This window comes from Mobula hypostoma, chromosome 17 (genome assembly GCF_963921235.1).
Source record: "Mobula hypostoma chromosome 17, sMobHyp1.1, whole genome shotgun sequence".
In the NCBI taxonomy this organism is placed as follows: Eukaryota; Metazoa; Chordata; class Chondrichthyes; order Myliobatiformes; family Myliobatidae; genus Mobula; species Mobula hypostoma.
The window spans coordinates 53,470,266-53,486,302 of record NC_086113.1 but is presented as its reverse complement, the minus strand read 5'-3'; the positions used below and the strand labels follow the sequence as shown (position 1 = coordinate 53,486,302).

At 40.4% G+C, this 16,037-nt stretch overlaps 1 protein-coding gene across 2 annotated transcripts in view; it reads right to left on the bottom strand.

Annotated features, from left to right (window-relative positions):
- Window positions 1–645: 645 nt before the first annotated feature.
- Window positions 646–16,037, bottom strand: part of adnp2a (ADNP homeobox 2a) — a 37,892-nt gene continuing 22,500 nt past the window's right edge. For both annotated transcript variants that reach the window (XM_063069924.1, XM_063069923.1), the window contains exon 4: window positions 646–7,047. In XM_063069924.1, the coding sequence (XP_062925994.1) occupies window positions 4,372–7,047 (2,676 nt within the window). In that variant the 3' untranslated portion in view covers window positions 646–4,371. The remainder of the gene's footprint in view (window positions 7,048–16,037) is intronic.

Genomic DNA, 16,037 nt, shown 5'->3' with positions numbered 1-16,037 from the left:
TCCTGGGTCCAACATATTGGTACAATTACAACAAAAGCAAGTTAGAAGCTATATTTCATTAGCAGTTTGAGGAAATTTCGTATGTCACTAAAGATTCTAGCCAATTTCTAGTGTACCATGGACAGCAATCTAACTGGTTGCATCATCGTCTGCTATGGAGAAGCAGAGGATTGGAAAAAGCTGCAGAGTTTTCAGCATAGCCTGCTCCATCATAATCACCTGCCTCCCCACCATCGAGAATATCTTCAATAGTTGATGCATCAAAGAGGTGGCATCCATTCTTAAGGACCCTCACAACCCAAGATGTGTTCTCTTTTCATTACTACCATCAGGCAGGAGGTACAGGAGCCTGAAGACACGCACTCAACATTTTAGAAATGCCTTCTTCTCCATCAGTTTTCTGAACAGATAATGAACCAACCCATAAACACTGCCTCAATTTTTGCTCTCTTGATACAATAAATATTAAAAATTAAATCAATGCATTTAACATTATCTCAGTACAATTAATGTATTACACTGTTCCGCCGCAAAACAAAAAATTTCACGACGTGTCAGTGTCAATAAACCTGATCCGGATTCTCATGAAGATACAGAAATCAAATAAATGATTTAATATTTCTGTTGATATGACAAATATATCATGTTACATACCTGTATAAAATGGGAATACTGAGCAAATGCTACCAAAAAACTGCAAAGATGTATTTCTTTTTTTTTATTTCAACTACTCACAATGAATATTAAAAAAACAGCTTCAACACTTCAGGTTATTAAAACCTTAATAATGTATTTCATAAAAAGAATTTCCACCCTGGGCGAAAAGGGCCAATTTTCAAAATAAATCACTGCACAAGTACTGAGAATGCTTTTTTTTAAAAAAAAGTACTTTGCATTACTATATACAATTAATTACATCACTAACAAACTGCACACAAATTGTCAACACAACACAGGAGTCGCAAACACGGTAGCATAGTGGTTAGCATGTTTTCAGTACCAGTGACCTGGATTCAATTCCTGCCACTGCCTGTAAGGAGCTTGTATGTTCTCTCTGTGACAACATGGGATTCCTCCGGGAGCTCCAGTTTCCTTCCACAGTCCAAAGACGTACAGGTTGGTAGGTCATTGCAAATCATCCTGTGATAACGTAGCTTTAAGGGCCTATTCCGTGCTTAACCTCTAAATAAATGAATAACTAAATTAGGGTGCACGAGCTAGCCTTTGCTGGTTCACTTCTGGACTGATATTGATTAGATATGTTAAGTTTTTGCAGCATCAGAATGCACAGCTTTTGTCAGTTGTGGGAAGAAAAATTTCAGATTTTCTGCATCTGCAGTTTTTAAAATTTGCATCTATTGCCACATTATTCACTTCCTTTTCCTCCTTTCAGTAACTCGGCCTAGAACAACTCTGGTGCCCACTTGTAGTATATACTACTGATTCCTCCCACCTTTATTACTTGCAAACAATGGGCAAAAATTCACATCTTGGATGATGCCATTTTAATTGCGGTGACATTTGGTCCTTAGGCTAATAGAACAAAAGGAGAGGTGGTTACACACCAGCTGGAACATGACAATTCAAGAGTTAGCAGTAGAAGTAAATGAAAAGCAATAGATTGTCCTTAACCATTTTAAATTCTTGTCTGTATCATGTATCTTGATTCAAGTAATCAAACATGATTGTGGTCATATTCTCAATTCTAAACATTTTCAAAAAGAACTACTGATAGCATATTTTCAGGTTTTAATACATACCTTTACTTATATTTATCAGTTGCATAATACGGTAATTATGCATTATTCCATACTCAGGTGGCTCTTTTATGATTTCCCTGAAACAATTGAAATCTCTATGGAAAACAGGCACTTCCGGCGCTTCGAGCCACGCTGCCCAGCAACCCCCGATTTAACTCTGCACTAAATCACAGGACAATTTACAATGCCAAATTAGCCTATTAATGGGTATGTCTTTGGAGTGTGGGTGGTAATTGGAGCACCCAGTGAAAACCCATGCACTCCATGGGGAGGATGTACAAACTCCTTACAGAAGGACGCCAGGATTAAACTCCGATGCTCCAAGCTGTAATACTCTACCTTGGCACCCACATTTACATCAGGACATCAGGTGATATGCGGGGGGGGGGGGGGGAGGAGAGTTGTCTTACAATAGTAATGGGTTATTTGTTAATTTTTTCCATCCTCTTCAGTGGTGCTTTCCCAACAATTAAATCAGCTTATTGTAGCAAATGTCAACTCAAAAACATTTTTTTAAAAACTGATCAGTAATGATGTTCAGTTCAAACCAAAACACACCAGCAAAATACTAATAAATGCTGCTATTTCCAATAGCACTAAAAATTGGATTTAGATTTAGGCATACAATCTAAATGCAAAACCATACTTGAACATTAAATATAAGCTACCTAGAAATTTTAAACTGTTCCAAGCTGTGCAGTCTTCTGACCAGACAGCATTCAATGGCTATTTAATAGTATTAGTGTTCTATGTCACAGAAGTGACAAGTGAAGGGAGAAAATAGCTAATACTTTACAGTACAAATTCAATGAAAAAACTTTAGTCATGTAACAGGCTTTTTAAATATACTATTCTGGAACTTAAGTGAAAAATTGCTCATGTGCAATTACAGCACATCTAAAATTATAAACTACTGACGACTACCTACCATGTACAGTTCGTATTGAATTATTTAGTCTCCATGGTTTATGAAAATACATCTGATTGCAAATCAACATGAAAGGAACAAATTATGATTAATTACACTAGACAACAAAGATTTTGCTTCCTGAATATACTTTTGGATGAATCTTTATGGATTTTGGGCTGCTGACCATGAAAATAAACAAGAAATTTCCCTTATCACACACCATATTTTTTTTTAGAAAATTGCCTACGTTTGTTATTTAAATTCATGATTCAAGTCAATTAAAATGTTGCCACAATGTAAGCTGAGAAGTTTTCTATCTTGTCCAGGCATGCCTGGGCAAACTTTAGAAAGGCTACAAATTTCCATGAAGGACTTTGATATTTGAGACAGATGTTTGCTGGAATAACTAATGTCAAGTGTAAAGAAGGCATGTTTGTTGGCCCACAAATCAAACAGGTCATTAATGACAGGCAATTCAAAGAACTTCTAGTGGGTCCAGAGAAAATCACATGGAAGGCATTTAAAGCTGTTGTTGAAAGTTTTGTTGGTAACTACAGAGCACCAAACTACGTGCATCTGGTTGTCAACATACTTTAAGGATACAAAACCATGAAGAGCAACCTGTCACTAGAGATTCACTTCCTGCGTTCCCATTTAGACTTCTTCCCTGAAAATCTTGGTACTGTCAGTGACAACCATGGTGAAAGCTTTCACTAGGACATTGTGGTTATAGAGAAATGGTATCTGGGCAACTTGATTCCATCAATGCTGGCTAGTTATTGTGGATACTTAAGCGAAAAACCTCAGACAATGAGTATAAATGAAAATCATTACCGAACATATTTAGCTTAGTTGAACTATTGCAAAGCATCAGCACTATTATGCAATTAAATGCATTACATTCAATAAAAGTTTATCTCCTGTTTCTCCAAATTCCTATGTAACACAAGTAGTCTAAAATTATATGTGTTCAGCTTCAAGTGGTCTATCATAAACAAACAAAAATTCCGAGGAAGCAACACTTTTGAAAAAATGTTGTCCAGTGTTACTGGAGTATGGGAAATGTCTATTTAATCATTTGTGGAAATAAATTGTAAAAACATGTTAGTGAAAAGCAGATAAAGCAAGGCAAGATGTTGAGTTCTAAAGCCTTCATGACCATTAGAATTAAAAAATGGGCAATCTGGGGTTTATGCAAAGAGGCAAAGGCAATGCTAGAAGCAACTTCCGACCAAATTAAATGGACTTCTCACCCTCCCACTTACAGCACTTCAATCTGAAAACCTTGCATATAAATGTTGATAAATTGGGCCAAGCAAAAGCCAGTGTTACACATTAACTCAATCCTGTAACATTGACAGCAAAGCCATGTATCTGTACTTAACACCAATAAATCCCTTCCTGTCTTTATCAAAGTTTACATTTCCAATCAAACCACAGGACAACCATACAAAGTTGCTTTAAATAAACATTACAACATTTTTGGCTTTAAGCAGGATTCAAGTTAAAAACTTCCACTTGGATCCATTTTGACCTTAAACTTCTAACCAAAAGGAAGGCACCCCCTAAAGTAAAATGAATAGGACATTAACTCTTTTTCCTTCCTTTGAGGATGGATGGCTCCCTGTATTTGTAGCACATGACCAAAGTGGACACTTTGATTCAACATTGTTTTTGTACAAACCAGTGTTATTCCTCAGATCAAATCTGACCCAGCGTTAAACTGTGCTTTACTTTCTTCATTTCTGACATGTTGAATCCCAAAAGTACAACTGGTTTGTACTTCATTGCTTTCAAGCACAACTTTTGTTTCATGCCAAAGATGAACGCAACATCATTCTTGCGCAACCACAAGATTGAAGATAACGTCTCAATTTCTTTATTGGTAGGATAAGGTTGCTTGTGAAAGTAGTCAAGAAGAAACCGCTTTCTTTCTTCATAGGAACGATTCTCCAATCCTTTTGGAACAAGTGCCAAGACTGTCGATGGATCTGGTGAAGGTAAGGAGTGAGAAGTGTTTGCTATGTCATTCAGTGTTTCACGTGAAACTCTGCAATCAGTTGTTACTAAATCAGTCTTTAATCGTTTTGGAGATGGCAATGCCAAAGTTTTTCCGTCACCATTTGCCACCAGTTCACTTACTGATTTCTTGCCACTTTCTGAAAATGCACGCTTTGACTGCATGTGGTTTGGCAAAACATTACTTTGCTGTGTATTAAGGCCTCTGCAACACATGAGATGAAGAGAGATTGTTGAATGTCCCATGCCACATGTGTACACACCGAAACAGTGAATACACTTAAACGATGGTTTTTTCAGCAGTGGATGAACCATAGATGTTACATGGTGCCTTTCTTGCAAATGCTTTTCATATTTTAAATTGAAAATTTGTTTCCAACAAATAGGACACTGTGAGCTTCGTGACTCTTTTATGATGATTTCATTTTCCTCCCTCTTTTGTCTGCATACCTCAATTACCAATGGTGCATAAGGAGAAGACATTTTGCTTGGAATAACTGTCAAGTGAATATCATTAGGTCCCATTTTATCTTCTGGCAACTTAACAGTTAAGCTAAAGTTGTCACTATTTACTTGGTTGGTAGTTGAAACTCCGTCTTCAACATTTTCAGCACATTCAAACCTCAGTCCAGCATGTGAGGCCTTCACATGTTCTGAAAACTGTGACAGGTCATGGAATGACAAGGAGCAGAACAAACAAGTTAGGCCATGCATCAGCAAATGGGAAATCAGTACATTTTTATAAACATGGCGTCTACAGAGAAGACATTTACATTTTTGAGCATATACTCTCTGCAGGTAAGAAGCACATGCTACAATCTTCTCAGGTTTGTCACAAGGTTCTTCAGGTTTCTCACTGGGCTCTTCAAGTTTGTGCGCAGTTGCAACATGATTATCATAAGCACTCAGTGGCAGCAATGCATTACATGTGGAGCAACTCTTCCACTGTTGAGCTTTGGTACTCGGTGGTGCCAAATTTAAAGTAATTGCAGGTACTGATGGAGCTGGTTTCTGATCCACTGTTGCAACAGTTATTATAGAGGGCTCTTTTAGTGGTTGCTGAGATATATTTGTGTGGGTCATATTAAGTGGTGCTTGTGTTGTAGAAAGCACCCCAGGTTTGCTGTTTGCTATGGCACTTGAAGCAACAGGCAAAGAAAATTGAACTGGAGTTAATGTGTATGCAGGAATGCCGTTAATATGTTTGTTGTTCTGAATTAAATGCTTAGCTGCCTGTGAACTAGTTGGAACACTGGGTCTTACTGTCTGATCTATAGACAATCCTTGTGGCATTAAAAATGCCCGAGGAAGGACTGAACCCACTGCCCTGATCGCAAGATTATTCTGGGCCACTTGAAAAGTAGCGGGCACAAGGCTGACCTGGCCTAGCTTTTGAGCTCCTCCAGGACCAGCTGTAGCTACTGTAACAGGTATCAGATTGCTTTGTAAAGGAAAAGCATTCATTGCTGGTCTCAATGATCCCAAAGTCACTGGACTAAAATTCTGTGGAAGTGCTAATACATTAAGCGGCTGTTGTACAGGTGCTGTTATAGGTGACCGCACATTGGAAATTACTGGAAGAGCTGGTTTAAAATTTGTTGCTGAAACAGCGGTTGTCACACATGAGGGCACAGGACCAATTGGTCTAATGTTGGGTGCAGAAACAGCAGTCTTCACACAAGAAAGCATTTGTCCAGCTAGTTTGATACTACATGATGACACTACTGAATTGATATTGAGAGGCACTGGCAGAGAAGTCTTGCTTATTTCAGGTTTAGGAGCAATGATTGGCCTGGGTCTTAGCTCTGTTATATGTCCAATTGTGGCTTTCACTGGACCTTCTACTTCCTTATGTTTGTCCAGAACATGATACAGTAAGGCATCATAGGTGACCATTTTCATTTGGCATCCTTTACAAAAATACTTGTATACTGAAAGCTCTACCTGGTCCTCTACCTGACCAATATAGGTATTTACTAAACTGCCAAAATGGGATAAAAGGACATGTTTCTTAATGGCATACAAGGATACATCTTTATAAGAACATATTTTGCAAAAATAAACTGGCTGGACTAGATTCGACATTTTGCCTTGATAAACTTTGGGTTGTATCTGTCTCCCTTGATCTGTGTTGCCATGGTTAGCAAAGTTGGACACTTTCTGAGTATCAATATGGAATATTTTGGTATGCTTCTTTATATGTTTAGGATGAGCGATGTATGTGCAGTTAGGACAGCTGACCAATGTTTCCATATCCATTTCATCCTCATGGTAACATCGCATGTGAATCTTGTAAGCAGAATTAAATTTTGTTGAGAAGTCGCAAAGGGTACAGCAATATGGTTTTGCTCGATAGGCCTACAATCAAAAAGCATACATTATCAAACGGCAACAAAACATTTACAGAGCATTTCATGAAATCACAACATTTTATACATCAAGGATACTTTATCAGTGGAATTATTAGATTAAAAATGCAACAAACTCACTTGCAAATGGGTCTGATAGTGGAACTGGCAGTTTACTTTTACAGGGCCTTCAATTTAACTAAATATGCTTTTTCTCCCCCACTCCCCCACCCCCACAGAAGAGCCCAAAAAACATAAACAGGGAAAATTGCAAAGCATGAAAAGCTAAAAATTCAAAATCTGAAATGTCAGCAGTTCAAAAATAATTAATTCTCCTTTGCTCAATACAAATTTGAACCACCTTTCATAACCATTACCGCCAGTGTCTTTTTGTATACATCTCTATTGGTTTTGTACAATGTGATGTAGCAAGATTTGCCCATTCCTTCTTGCAAGTTTGTTGAAGCTGTGCCAGGTTAGTTTGGCAGCAGTGGTAGACAGCAATCTTGAGATCTTGCCAGAGATGTTTGATTGGGTTAGGGTCGGGACCCTGACTGAGCCATTCAAGGACATCAATTTTCTTTATTTGAAGCCACTCCATGGTTGCTCTGGCAGTGTGCTTTGGGTCATTGTCCTGCTGAAAGACAAACTTCCTCTCCGGTCTAAGCTTTCTTGACAGAGGCCAACAGGTTTTTAATCCAGGATCTCCATAAGTTTAGCAGCATTCAAACTTCCCATCAATCCTGACCAGACTTTGAATCCCTGCTGCTGAAAAACATTCCCTTAGCATGATGCTACCTGCACTATACTTTATGGTGTTGTCTGGCTGATGTGCAGTTTTAGATTTACACCACATGTACCACTTAGCATCGAGGCCAAAAAATTCCATTTAGATTATCCAGCACAAAACATACTTCCACATCTTTACAGCATCTTCTACATGATGTTTTGTAGAGTTTTTATGGTCTAAGGATATGGTTTTTTTTAAAGGTGGCATATTACTGTAAATCTAATACTGTACATCAGCCATGTAACACCATTCCTACTGTAAAGTATGATGGAGGTAGCATTATGCATTGGGGCTGCTTTTCAGCATCAGAGATTGGAAATTTGGTCAGAATTGATGGGAAGATGGATGCTGTTCAATACAGAGAGATCCTGGATAAAAATCTGCTAGTATCTCCCAGAAAGCTTAAACTGGGGAGGAAATTTGTCTTTCAGCAAAACAAAGACACAAAGAACACTGCCAGAGCAACCATGGAGTGGCTTCAAATGAGAAAAATTGATGTCCTTGAGTGGCTCAGTCAAAGTCCTGACCTTAACCCGATCAAACATCACTGGCAAGATCTCATGACTGCTGTCCACTGCCACTCCCCAATTAACCTGGCATAGCTTCAGCAATTTTGCAAGGAGGAATGGACAAATCTTGCTCTGTCACGTTGTTCAATTCTAAAAGAGACATCCAAAAAAGACTACTGGCAAGAGGTGGTTTAACTAAGTACTGAGCGAAGGGGAATGAATACTTTTAAATTGCTGACATTTCAGTTTTCGAATTTTCAGTTTTTCATGTTTTACAATTTTCCCCATTTTTTTGGGGGGGGGGGGGCTCTACTATGAAAAAAATAACATGCGATTCACAAATTAAAATTCTCAGTTAAGTTGATCAAAATCCCTAATACCCATTTATGTGAGCAAAGGGTTGGGGGCTGAATACATTTTCAAGGCACTGTATATGGTATTTTAGGAGTAAATATTGACTGGCACACTAGTTAAACAGAAGTGCTATGGATCTCATTCAGCAGATTTTACCTCCGGTAATGTATTTCTATAACATCATTAAAACTAAGAATTCCAGATTATGGGAGGGTAGCCCTATTTCTCAGATTTCTAGCTTGCAAACAGAAGCAGGAAGAGTACATAAAGTCAATTCAAAAGTTTTATTACTGAATTTATGATCATAAGCATGTATACATATTTTTAAAAAAACAACTCTGCAAGGGGCGTGGGGACCACCAGCAAGCTCTGTGTTTATCACCTATACTTAATTTCCCTCAAGAAGACAATATTGCAGTCAGAAAAATCTGTTCAAAATCACACACAGTACCCCCATTAAAATTGTATGATTTTGTAGGCTGAAAATTAGCAGAAAAGAACCTAAACAAGTAAGTTTAAAAGCAGCTATGAAAACTCCTTGGCAAGTAGGTTTAAGGAGAATCTCAATACGTTTTATGTATATTTTAGGGACAAGGGGTAAGGAGTACATCTACTCAAGAACAATGGAAGAAATTTATGCATGCAGCCAGAGGAAGTGGGTGACATTCTTAAAGAATACATCAGCATTCACCTGGGAGAAAGACATGAATAATGGTGACAGCAGGAAGGGGTGCACAGATATTCTACGATGACATGTCAATAGTGAGGAAGATGGGTATCCTGAAAATCATTAAAGTGGATGTTCCCAGACCCCAATTCCAGCATACTGAGATTTAAAGGAGGAGATTGCTCAAGCCTTTTCAGAACTCTGGCAAGGTCCCAGAAGATTGGAGAACTGCCATTATCACTTTGTTTAATAAGGGTCATGGTCCAAGAAATTATAGACTGGTGAGTCTTCCATCACTGGTGGGGAAACGACTGAAGATTCTTTCAATTGGCATTTACTCGCATTTGGAAAAGCATGGACTTATTACAGATAGTGAATATGGTAATGCGCTAGTCAGGGGTTCCCAACCTTTTTTATGCCATGGACCAATACCATTAAGCAAAGTATCCGTGGATCCCAGGTTGGGGTCCTGAGATCCTGTCTCAAAAATAAGATTTGAGCTTTTTGAGGTGATGACGTAAATGATTGATGAGGCTTGGGCAGGGGATGTTGAGAAGATGGTAGGCTGGCTCAGAAGATTAATTCAAATGGTATCTACAGTGAATTAATTAGTTGGATACAAAAATGGCTTGTGCAAAGAAGTCGAACAGTCAAAAAGAAGGGCATTATTTTGACTGGAACTCTGTGACTAATGGAAGTGTTGGTAGTATGATTAGCAAGTTTTCAGATAAGATGAAAACTGCTGGAGGTGTGCATAGTGAAAAAGGTTGTCAAAGGAAATGAACCAAGTTGATGAGCTTTGAGAGTGGATTAGTACTTGGACCTATGATGTTGTGGTCATTACAGAGACTTGGATGGCTCAGGGGCAGGAATGGTTACTTCAAGTACCAGGCTTTAGATGTTTCAGAAAGGACAGGGAGGGAGGCAAAAGAGGTGGGGGCGTGACACTGTTGATCAGTGTCATGGCTGCAGAAAAGGAGGAAGTCATGGAGGGATTGTCTATGGAGTCTATGTGGATGGAAGTTAGTAACAGGAAGGGGTCAATAACTCTACTAGGTGTTTTTTTTATACAGCACCCAATAGTAACAAGGATATCAAGGAGCAGATAGAGAGACAGATTCTGGAAAGGTGTAATAATAACAGGGATGTTGTGGTGGGAGATTTTAATTTCCCAAATATCGATTGGCATCTCCCTAGAACAAGGGGTTTAGATGGGGTAGAGTTTGTTAGGTGTGCTCAGGAAGGTTTCTTGACACAGTATGTAGATAAGCCTACAAGAGGAGAGGCTGGTATTAGAACCTGGTCAGGTGTCAGATCTCTCAGGGGAGAGCATTTTGGAGATAGTGATCACAATTCTATCTCCTTTACCATAGCATTGGAGAGGGATAGGAACAGACAAGTTAGGAAAACATTTAATTGGAGTAAGGGGAAATATGAGGCTATCAGGCAGGAACTTGGAAACATAAATTGGAAACGCATGTTCTCAGTGAAACATACGAAGAAATGTGGCAAATGTTCAAAGGATATTAGCGTGGAATTCTGCATAGGTACGTTCCAATGAGACAGGGAAAGGATGGTAGGGTACAGGAACTGTGGTGTACAAAGGCTGTTGTAAATCTAGTCAAGAAGAAGAGCTTAAGAAAGGTTCAAAAGTACTAGGTAATGATAGAGATCTAGAAGATTATAAGGCTAGCAGGAAGGAGCTTAAGAAAGAAATTAGGAGAGCCAGAAGGGGCCATGAGAAGGCCTTGGCAGACAGGATTAAGGAAAACCCCAAAGCATTCTACAACAATGCTAAGAGCAAGAGGATAAGACGTGAGAGAATAGGACCAATCAAGTATAACAATGGAAAAGTGTGTATGGAACTGGAAGAAATAGCAGAGGCATTTAATGAATACTTTGCTTCAGTATTCACTACGGAAAAGGATCTTGGCGATTGTAGGGATGACTTACAGTGGACTGAAAAGCTTGAGCATGTAGATATTAAGAAAGATGATGTGCTGGAGCTTTTGGAAACCATCAAGTTGGAGATGTCACTGGGACCAGATGAGATGTACCCAGGCTCCTGTGGGAGGCGAGGGAGGAGATTGCTGAGCCTCTGCAATGATCTTTGCATCATCAATGGGGACGAGAGAGGTTCCGGAGGACTGGAGGGTTGCAGATGCTGTTCCCTTATTCAAGAAAGGGAGTACAGATAGCCCAGGAAATTATAGACCAGTGAGTCTTACTTCAGTGGTTGGTAAGAGATAGAGAAGATCCTGAGAGGCAGGATTTATGAACATTTGGAGAGGCATAATATGATTAGGAAGTTAGCATGGCTTTGTCAAAGGTAGGTCGTGCCTTACGAGCCTGATTGAATTTTTTGAGGATGTGACTAAACAAATTGATGAAGGTAGAGCAGTAGATGTAGTGTATATGGATTTCAGCAAGGCATTTGATAAGGTACCCCATGCAAGGCTTATTGAGAAAGTAAGGTGGCATGGGATCCATGGGGACATTGTCCTGTGGATCCAGAACTGGCTTGCCCACAGAAGGCAAAGAGTGGTTGTAGACAGGTCACATTCTGCATGGAGGTCGGTGACCAATGGTGTGCCTCAGGGATCTGTTCTGGGACCCCTACTCTTCATGATTTTTATAAATGACCTAGATGAGGAAGTGGAGGGATGGGTTAGTAAATTTGCTGATGACACAAAGGTTGGGGGTGTTGTGGATAGTGTGGAAGGCTGTTAGAGGTTATAGCGAGACATTGATAAGATGCAAAACTGGGCTGAGAAGTGGCAGATGGAGTTCAACCCAGATAAGTGTGAGATGGTTCATTTTGGTAGGTCAAATATGATGACAGGATATAGTACTAATGGTAAGACTCTCGGCAGTGTGGAGGATCAGAGGGATCTTGGGGTCCGAGTCCATAGGGCACTCAAAGAAGGCGTATGGTGCATTGGCCTTCATCAACCGTGGGATTGCGTTTAAGAGCCAAGAGATAATGTTACAGCTATATAGGATCCTGGTCAGACCCCATTTGGAGTACTGTGCTCAGTTCTGGTCACCTCACTCCAGGAAGGATGTGGAAACTATAGAAAGGGTGCAGAAGAGGCTTTTTCTCCTTGGAGAGGCAGAGGATGAGAGGTGACCTGATAGAGGTATATAGGTTGGTGAAAGGCATTAATCATGTTGATAGTCAGACTCTTGGCAGTGTGGAGGATCAGAGGGATCTTGGGATCCGTGTCCATAGGACACTCAAAGCAGCTGCGCAGGTTGACTCTGTGGTTAAGAAGGCATACAGTGCATTGGCCTTCATCAATCGTGGGATTGAGTTTAAGAACTGAGCAGTAATGTTGCAGCTATATAAGTGGTCAGACCCCACTTATAGAGTACTGTGCTCAGTTCTGGTTGCATTACTGCAGGAAGGATGTGGAAGCCATAGAAACCATAGAAACTACAGCACAGAAACAGGCCCTTTGGCCCTTCTTGGCTGTGCCGAACCATTTTCTGCCTAGTCCCACTGACCTGCAGATGGACCATATCCCTCCATACACCTCCCAACCATGTATCTGTCCAATTTATTCTTAAATGTTAAAAAAGAACCCGCATTTACCACCTCGTCTGGCAGCTCATTCCATACTCCCACCACTCTCTGTGTGAAGAAGCCCCCCCCCAATGTTCCCTTTAAACTTTTCCCCCCTCACCCTTAACCCATGTCCTCTGGTTTTTTTTCTCCCTTTGCCTCAGTGGAAAAAGCCTGCTTGCATTCACTCTATCTATACCCATCATAATTTTATATACCTCCATCAAATCTCCCCTCATTCTTCTACGCTCCAGGGAATAAAGTCCTAACCTATTCAACCTTTCTCTGTAACTGAGTTTCTCAAGTCCCGGCAACATCCTTGTAAACCTTCTCTGCACTCTTTCAACCTTGTTTATATCCGTCCTCTAATTTGGTGATCAAAACTGAACACAATACTCCAGATTCGGCCTCACCAATGCCTTATACAACCTCATCATAACATTCCAGCTCTTATACTCAATACTTTGATTAATAAAGGCCAATGTACCAAAAGCTCTCTTTACGACCCTATCTACCTGTGACGACACTTTTAGGGAATTTTGTATCTGTATTCCCAGATCCCTCTGTTCCACTGCACTCCTCAGTGCCTTACCATTAACCCTGTATGTTCTACGCTGGTTTGTCCTTCCAACATGCAATACCTCACACTTGTCAGTATTAAACTCCATCTGCCATTTTTCAGCCCATTTTTCCAGCTGGTCTAAGTCCCTCTGCAGGCTCTGAAAACCTTCCTCACTGTCTACTACACCTCCAATCTTTGTATCATCAGCAAACTTGCTGATCCAATTTACCACAATATCATCCAGATCATTGATACAGATGACAAATAACAATGGACCCAGCACTGATCCCTGTGGCACACCACTAGTCACAGGCCTCCACTCAGAGAAGCAATTCTCTACCACCACTCTCTGGCTTCTTCCAGCGAGCCACTGTCTAATCCAATTTACCACCTCTCCATGTATACCTAGCGACTGAATTTTCCTAACTAACCTCCCATGCGGGACCTTGTCAAAGGCCTTACTGAAGTCCATGTAGACAATATCCACTGCCTTCTCTTCATCCACTTTCCTGGTAACCTCCTCGAAAAACTCCAACAGATTGGTCAAACATGACCTACCACGCACAAAGCCATGTTGACTCTCCCTAATAAGCCCCTGTCTATCCAAATGCTTGTAGATTCTGTCTCTTAGTACTCCCTCCAATAACTTACCTACTACTGACGTTAAACTCACCGGCCTATAATTTCCCGGATTACTTTTCGATCCTTTTTTAAACAACGGAACAACATGAGCCACTCTCCAATCCTCCGGCACTTCACCCGTAGACAGTGACATTTTAAATATTTCTGCCAGGGCCTCCGCAATTTCAACACTAGCCTCCTTCAAGGTCCGAGGGAACACTCTGTCAGGTCCCGGGGATTTATACACTTTAATTTTCCTCAAGACAGCAAGCATCTCCTCCTTTTCAATCTGTACAGTTTCCATGGTCTCACTACTTGATTCCCTCAATTCCATAGATTTCATGCCAGCTTCCTTAGTAAATACAGACGCAAAAAACCTATTTAAGATCTCCCCCATTTCCTTTGGTTCCGCACAAAGCCGACCACTCTGATCTTCAAGAGGACCAATTTTATCCCTTACAATCCTTTTGCTCTTAATATACTTGTAAAAGCTCTTTGGATTATCCTTCACTTTGACTGCCAAGGCAACCTCATGTCTTCTTTTTGCCCTCCTGATTTCTTAAAGTATTTTCTTGCACTTCTTATACTCCTCAAGCACCTGATTTGCCCCCTGTTTCCTATACATTTCATACAACTCCCTCTTCTTCTTTATCAGAGTTGCAATATCCCTTGAGAACCAAGGTTCATTATTCCTATTCAATTTGCCTTTAATCCTGACAGGAACATACAAACTCTGCACTCTCAAAATTTCACCTTTGAAGGCTTCCCACCTACCAATCACATCTTTGCCAGAGAACAATCTGTCCCAATCCATGCTTTTTAGATCCTTTCTCATTTCTTCAAATTTGGCCTTCTTCCAGTTCAGAACCTCAACCCTAGGACCAGATCTATCCTTGTCCATGATCAAATTGAAACTAATGGTGTTATGATCACTGGAACCAAAGTGCTCCCCTACACAGACTTCTGTCACTTGTCCTAACTCGTTTCCTAACAGGAGATCCAATATTGCATCCCCTTTAGTTGGTCCCTCTATATACTGATTTAGAAAACTTTCCTGAACACATTTTACAAACTCTAAACCATCTAGACCCCTAACAGTATGGGAGTCCCAATCAATGTATGGAAAATTAAAATCCCCTACCACCACAACTTTATGTTTCCTGCAGTTGCCTGCTACCTCTCTGCAGATTTGCTCTTCCAAGTCTCGTTGACTATTGGGTGGTCTGTAATACAATCCTACTAATGTGGCCATACCTTTCCTGTTTCTCAGCTCCACCCATAAGGACTCAGTAGACAAGCCCTCTAATCTGTCCTGCCTGAGCACTGCTGTAATATTTTCCCTAACAAGCAATGCTACTCCCCCACCTTTCATTCCTCTGCCTCGATCACATCTGAAACATCGGAACCCTGGAATATTAAGCTGCCAGTCCTGCCCCTCCTGTAGCCAGTTTCACTAATTGCTACAACATCATAATTCCACGTGTCAAGCCATAGAAAGGGTGCAGAGGAGATTTACAAGGATCTTGCTTGGATTGGGGAGCATGCCTTATGAGAATAGGTTGAGTGAACTCGGCCTTTTCTCCTTGGAGCTACGAAGGATGACAGGTGGCCTGATAGAGGTGTACAAGATAATGAGAGGCATTGATCGTGTGGATAGTCAGAGGCTTTTTCCCAGGGCTGAGATGGCTAGCATGAGAGGGCACAGTTTTAAGGTGCTTGGAAGTAGGTACAGACGAGATGTTGGGGTAAGTTTTTTTTACACAGAGAGTGGTGAGTGCATGGAATGGAGCTTAGAAAAATAGACGGCTATGAGTAAGTCTAGTAATTTCTAAGGTAAGGACATGTTCATCACAGCTTTGTGGGCCAAAGGGCCTGTATTGTGCTGTAGGTTTTCTATGTTTCTATGATATAGGATACAAATCAGATGGAAGT